We start from the raw sequence: 7,400 nt of genomic DNA on the forward strand, positions 1-7,400 counted from the left end.
TGGCGAGGATGTGGGGAAAAGGGTACACTTGTACATTGCTGGTGGGACTGAAAATTGGTACGGCCAATTTGGAAAGCAGTATGGAGATTCCTGGGAAAGCTGGGAATGGAACCACCATTTGACCCAACTATTGCCCTTCTGGGACTATTCCATGAGGACCTTAAAAGAACGTACTATAAGGATACTGCCACATCAATGATCATAGCAGCACAATTCACAATATCTAGACTGTGGAACCAACCTAGATGCCCTTCAATAGATGAATGGATTAAAAAAAAATGTGGCATTTATACACGGTGGAGTATTACGCAGCACTAAAAAAATGACAAAATCATGGAATTTGCAGGGCAATGGATGGCATTAGAGCAGATTATGCTAAGTGAAGCTAGCCAATTCTTAAAAAACAAATGCCAAATGTCTTCTTTGATATAAGGAGAGCAACTAAGAACAGAGCAGAGAGGAAGAGTATGAGGAAAAGATTAACATTAAACAGAGACGAATGGGGGGAGGGAAAGTGAAAGAGAAGGGAAATTGTATGGAAATGGAAGGAGATCCTCAATTTTACACAAAATTACATATAAGAGGTTGTGAGGGGAAAGGGGGGGAGAAAAAACAAGGGAGAGAATTGAACAACAGCAGATGAGGTAGAGAGGGAAGATAGGAGGGGAGGGGAGTGGGGATAGTAGGGGATAGGAAAGGTAGCAGAATACAACAGTCACTAATATGGCATTATGTAAAAATGTGAATGTGTAACTGATGTGATTCTGCAATTTGTATTTGGGGTAAAAATGGGAGTTCATAACCCACTTGAATCAAATGTATGAAAGATGATATGTCATGAGCTTTGTAATGTTTTGAACAACCAATAAAAAATAGCCTATATCTTTCAGCATTCTCTCTACAAGTTCCTTTTAGATGAGTTACTGAGACAACACATTTTTAAGACATTTTCTTTGGTTTTATTTGTTCCTAACAGGAGGAGGGGAAAACTGTATTGATTTAAGTGCTTTTAGGGAATGTGGATAGATGTGAACTCTACAAAATGGCTGCCCTGTCCAACACAGCTTTCAGGCCACAATGTGGGCCAAATGTGTGATCTCCTTCACTGTCTTTGCTGCTCCTATCCCATTTTAAATTGGTCTGCTTTTCTTTCCAACTGTTAAGTCAGCCTATGTGGTTTTTCTCTCCCTCTTTCTTGTTACCCATCCCTCTAAACCACGCTGGGTGTTTAGGTTAAAGAAATTTGATTCTTATTTCCTATTCCAGTATACAAATCTCCAAGTTCCTCCACATTTCAATCTGTCCAATGCTAACTTTTGGGGGGTTTGCTCTATCACCCACTTCTCTGATCAACTGCTCTTTCACTCTTTCATTTCTGGCCTATGGAGGAGTCAAGGGTTGCTACCTAGATGTTCTTCGTTATCTTCTATGTACCTCACATTGCCTTTTCTGGAGTTCTATTTCCTCTTGTGATTCAGCTTGAAATAATCTATACAATGTATAGTGATCAGATCAAAGTAATTGAGATATTCATCACCTCAAACACCCATCATTTCTTTGTGTTAGGAAGATTAAAAATCCTCTCTTCTAGGGGGTGCAGTGGTCCACGCCTATAATCCCATTGCCTCGGGAAGCTGAGACAGGAGGATTGAGAGTTCAAAGCCAGCCTCAACAATGTCAAAGCACTAAGCAGCTCATGAGACCCTGTCTCTAAATAAAATACAAAATAGGGCTGGGGATGTGGTTGAGTGCCCCTTAGTTCAATCCTTGGTACCCCCCAAAAAGAGTACTCTCTACTAACTATTTTGAAATATTCAATTAAATGTTATCAACCTTAGTTATCTGACTATGCTCTAGAACATAGAAATACTCCCTCCTATCCAAAACATATGTACCTGTTAACTATCTTCTCTCCAATTTCCTAGAGGTAGTTTTTGTTTTGTCAAGACTCAAACAAAAAAAGGGCACATATGTGAGTGCACACATTTCATAAAATGAAAAATTAAGCTAGAACTTAGGAGATATTTGCTATGTACATCCTACAAATATTTTATAAAATTGAAAATATTCCAATAATATGCAAAATTATAGGAGCAGATAATCCAAAAAGAAAATGAATTGTACAATAAACCATATGAACAGGTATTCAGCCCTACTTACAATCAATGAAATGCATGAATTTCAAGTTTAAATAACAGTGAGATATAATTTTATACTCATTAAACTTATTTAAGGTAGAGGTAGGAATGAGACAAAAGTTAACAGCTTGGAATATCTTTTTTTTCTTTTAACCTATAACTATCCAGGGTAGCCACCATTAACATTTTTGAATAATCTTTCAGTCTTTTTTCTATATCACCTTACATAGTATTAGGAATACCTTATATTAATTCTGTGTTGACTTGGTGCCAATCATTATACCAAGTTCTTTTTAAAATTTGCAGGTAAACGTGTGCAGTTGGAGAAGATAATGCTAAGTGAATTTAGCCAATCCCAAAAAAAAACAAATGCTGAAAGTTTTCTCTGATATAAGGTAACTGACTTATAGTGGGGAAGGTTCGGGGAGCATGGGAGGAATTGATGAATTCCACATAGGGCAGAGGGGTGGGAGGGAATTGTTAGCATTGATGGTGGAATGTGGTGGACTTCATTATCCAAAGTCCATGTATGAAGACATGATTTTTCTTCCACAAAACAGCACATTTCAAACTTTCTCCATCCTTATGGAAGTTAACTCTCATATACTGTGCCATGTGCATTGATTGTATACAAAGTTAAACTCAGTAATTATGTTCTTAGTGTTTTTAATATTTTATTAATGATTATAGTCTCTCTGAATGAAAAGAAGAGTGCAGCACTTACCACTTTAAAGGCAATTATTTCAGTTCATAGCTGACTCTCCTTGCACTGTGGATTTCCTTGGAGTCCAAGATCATATTTTCTGAAAAATTTCAGGCAAAGAAAAGGTACCAAATAAATGTTTGTATTATGTAACACCATCTCTGAATACATGTGTACCATACATCAGTCACCTCTCATACAATGTGCCATTAATCATACTCAAACAGTGGTGCTAGATAGGACACATAAACAGTGTCTTACTGATGGGGAGACTGAAGCTCAAGTATATCAGGAAAGTTTTCCACAGTCATACAGCTCACAATGGCAGAGCTATTTCCTTGTATTACATAATGATTCTGTAAGTGAATGATGAGAATTTTGAATATTTACTTTTTTATTTCTGGTGAACAGGTAGTTTGTCATTCTATAGTGTGTAAAAAAGTGTCATTTGCTCAATATAAAATTTCAAGGGAGTAAATTCATTTTAGGTCTATTAGAAATAAAAACAGGATATATTAACAAGAAATATTAATACATTATAAAATAAAAGCATCAAACTTCAAATCAAAGAAAAAATATTTACTTGCATTAATTATACACATGTTCTCTCTTTATATAAGCATTATATGAGAGACCAGGGAAGGAAGATTAGAGGTATGGCAAACATGGTGGCTTCAAGTGAAACATGAAGTCCGGTACATTTTGAGTCAAAATAAGAGAAGTGAGAAGAATCCCAGGCTGCAGAGATACATGAGTCAAAAGAGAACATATATTCTGAAGACACTGCACAGAGAAGTGTGTTAAGCAGAGTATGGGGAATAGTGAGAGCTGAGGACTGCAAGGTAGATCTTGGAGGACCAGTCAGTTGGTTATAATTATGACATTGGGGCCCAGAGGTCTCCAAGGCCACACACCTGGTGAGCAATACTCTCTCTGCTGTTCTTAAAGAGTCCTTGGCAGTGCTCCCAGGGAAGAACTGTGTTCTTAGCTGTAGGGCCAGGAGATAGTTTAATACTACACCAGCTCCTTCCCAGTGTCAGTTGGTTGGGGTGATCAACTGGGGTTCAGTGAGAAGGATGCTCCCACCTCCTATGTTGGGAGTCTCAGCAATCTCTTCTACTGAAGGAAGGAACCATAAGAAAGTAGGACTTCTCACCACAGATGAAATCAGGACCAAAGAGAAGAGTCTTTTTCAAACATCACTAGAGGCCACCAATCTGCAATGAGTTTCACATATCCTTTGAAACCCATTGAGTTGACAGATATAAATACAGTAGTTTTCATTTCTTGAACTTCAAGTGAGTGATGACTGAGTGGATAACTCAGCTTCCAGGTAAAATCTACAAGACAAGAAATATTCTCTAAAGCAATTATCAAATATCTGTGTTCAAATAGTAAATTATATATTATGGTTTTAAAATATGGCTATAAAATTGGTAGACTAGACAAAAGGATGTAGTACCACAAGTGATTAGAAAAAATCAAAAATAATTTCTGATCAAGAATTTTATTATTTATAGAGGTCATACATATACACACAGATGGACACACATTTGGACACAAAAACACAGAGAATTGATCACAAATAATCACTGACAGTTGAATTGCAGAAAACCACATATGCAAATGAAAAATTCATTTTGTGCACAAAATAAGATCAGGAGTAAGAATTAATTTTTTAAAAATTAGATTAGTAAATTAAAGAAAATCATCCTACCTATTTTATATTTGATGCAAGAACATTGTTATAGCATCCTCATGGGTCAAATTTCAGTGTTTGAACAGGAAGCATTCATGTTACAAGGATATCAATTCTTTTCTAGGTAATCTAATTTTAGACTGAACTTTTTTCAAGTTATCTCTTTATTGAGTCACAACGGTCCTCTCATAAATTTCAGCACTTGTTCTGAGTTTGGTTTTTTGAGAAAAACAAAGGAAATCTACCACATTTTCATATGACAGATCTTAAACATGTATATAAATGAAACTGTGTGTCTTTAACCATTTTCTTTTCTAATCTGAAAGCTTTCAGGAACACTTGTTTACCATGCACAGTGTTTAAAATTTCTTATTAGTTTTGTTATTATTTTAATCTATTTTTTCAAGGTCATAATGCATGTCTATGGCCACAAACTTGAATAATACCCCATGTTCTATCTGTAAGTGCAGACTGTGAGTTACTAACACAGTTTTTTGAATGTGAAGTTATAGTAGGATGACATGTGAACACCCAGCCATGCCTGGGATGAAAGTGTGAGTCATTATCAACCATCTGTACCAGCCTAATATCATTTCTTTGTTTTACTGGGATGAAAGCCTTAGGCAATATGAAAGGAAGTAGATATTTTCAATCTGTCACCTTTGGTTGAGGAATATGGAGGCCAGTAAAACTTGCATGTCATGATTCCATTCCTCAACTCCAAGTGAAAAGATGAATTTACAAGAAGCCAAAGAGTGGAAAATATTTCAATGTATCATAACTCGTTATAATGAACTGATGTGTTTTTAATTTTTTTCCAAGATTAATCTAGACTCTTCTCAGTTCTTGAAGACAGATGGCAGCTGGTCATGAGGTGGACTTCCAAGGATTAATGTTGAGTTGACCACATTCTCTGAGCAGAAAGAAATAAATGAGCACCTGTGTTCAAACTTGAGCTTTCATCCTGGATAAACCTTGATCCTAATCTAATGTAAGAGTCTACCTAATTAAGAAGGAGGGCAAAAGAGAACAATATAGAATACAACTGTTATATCCATCCTTCAACTCTCCAGAAAGAGTTGTTTGGTATCTGTAGCACAGTCTTCTTTGCATAATTTTTATTTAGGGTTGTTTTTACAATCAATAAATTCCTTTAAATATGTCCTTTTCTCTGAATTGAGAGCTATTATGTCAGAAAATTATTGGATATAAAAACATTTAGCATGCAGTTTTTTTAATCTTTAGTTGTATGTGAACAAAATATCTGTAGTTTACTTCTTTCTTTTTATGCGCTGCTGGGATCCAACCGAGGGTCTCACATGTGCTAAGCAAGCACTCTACAACTGAGACACAACCCAAGCCCCACATTCTACATTTTAAAAGCTTGTTTCCACATAACTGCAGTAGGTCCTCAGTGCAGTGAGGGAGGCGATGCATCCTTGACATTTTCACACAAGAAATCTCAGACACAAGGCCTTTGCTATAGTCATAGAACAAACAAGCAGCAAAACTAGAGTTCAAATCAAGTTCTTATCACTCGTAATCCAGTGCTATCTTCCTTAGAGAAGAGCTATGAAAAGAAGACAGGACAAAAATGCATACAATAGCAAAACAGTGTTAGGCAATATTGTGACATAGAAATTTAATATGTTTTTAACAAGACCATTGAATTGTCTTCTGTTATTTGTGCAGGTAAAAGGCTATGGGAAGTTTCAATACCAGTTTGGGTGAGGGCTTCATTTTGGTGGGCTTCTCAGATTGGCCTCACCTGGAGCTCCCCTTTTTTACTTTCATTTCAGTATTCTACTCTCTGACTCTCTTTAGCAACACCACCATTATCACACTTTCACAACTGGACCCTCGACTGCACACGCCAATGTACTTCTTCCTCTGCCACCTCTCCTTCCTGGACCTCTGCTATACCACTAGCACTGTGCCCCAGCTGCTGATCAATCTTTCTGGACTTGAGAGGACCATCAGCTATGGAGGGTGTGTGGCCCAGTTCTTCATTGTCCTTGCTTTGAGTGGAACTGAGTGTGTGCTCCTGGTAGTGATGGCCTTTGACCACTATGCTGCCGTGTGTTGTCAACTCCACTATACAACCACCATGCACTCCCTTCTCTGCCTATCTCTGGCTATTGTTGCCAGAGTGGGAGCCCTCCTGAATGCTCTTATTCAGACAGGCCTTGTGGCATCCCTACCACTCTGTGGCCTTCACTGCCTGAACCACTTCTTTTGTGAGATGCCTGTGTTACTGAAGTTGGCTTGGAAGGATACAGGAGGAACAGAGGCCAATCTGTTTGTGGCTGGAGCCATAACTTTGGTTGTTCCTGTTGCACTAATTTTGAGATCTTATGCCCACATTGCTCAGGCATTGCTGAAGATCAAGTCAATGACTGGGTGCATAAAGGCTTTTGGGACATGTGGCTCCCATCTTTTGGTGGTCTGTCTTTTTTATGGCTCAGCCATGTACACATATCTCCAACCCATGGGCAGTTACTCTGATAGTGAAGGAAAGTTTGTTGCCCTTTTTTATACTGTCATTAGTTGTGGTGAGCCACTTCTGCCGTTTCTGCAGATTATGGTCGCCATTACAAGATGACGCTGGCTCCGCTGTGGTCTGTGACAAACAACTTCTTATCTGGGAAAGTTGGCACATGATTTTTCACCACCCTGTGAGAAAGCTCCACGCGGCAGCTTTGCATTGGGGCTTGGGATGCTTTATTAAGGCTGGGAGGGGCATCCGAGAGAGAGAAGAAGAAATATCAAGGGCCTGAATAAACTGCTGAAAGAAGATTCCTGAGTTGCGTCTTCCTTGTGGGCAAGGGGTCGCGACAAGTGGTGCCGAAACCCGGGAACC

General features: G+C 38.1%; 1 protein-coding gene across 1 annotated transcript; it reads left to right on the forward strand.

The window, feature by feature from the left end:
* Window positions 1–6,242: 6,242 nt before the first annotated feature.
* Window positions 6,243–7,152, forward strand: LOC124108047 (olfactory receptor 2Y1B-like). Its single transcript, XM_046466406.2, has one exon. It carries the CDS (start codon window positions 6,243–6,245, stop codon window positions 7,140–7,142), a length of 900 nt encoding a protein of 299 aa, XP_046322362.2. The 3' UTR covers window positions 7,143–7,152.
* The last annotated feature ends 248 nt before the right edge of the window (window positions 7,153–7,400 follow it).

Source organism: Marmota monax, unplaced genomic scaffold (assembly GCF_021218885.2).
Source record: "Marmota monax isolate L192 unplaced genomic scaffold, Marmota_monax_Labrador192_F-V1.1 WCK01_AAM20220418_F8-fsc00331, whole genome shotgun sequence".
Lineage (NCBI taxonomy): Eukaryota > Metazoa > Chordata > Mammalia > Rodentia > Sciuridae > Marmota > Marmota monax.

What these genes read in the sequence shown, in the direction of transcription:
- LOC124108047 (XM_046466406.2), top strand. Translation starts at nt 6,243, where the DNA reads ATGGGAAGTTTCAATACCAGTTTGGGTGAGGGCTTCATTTTGGTGGGC.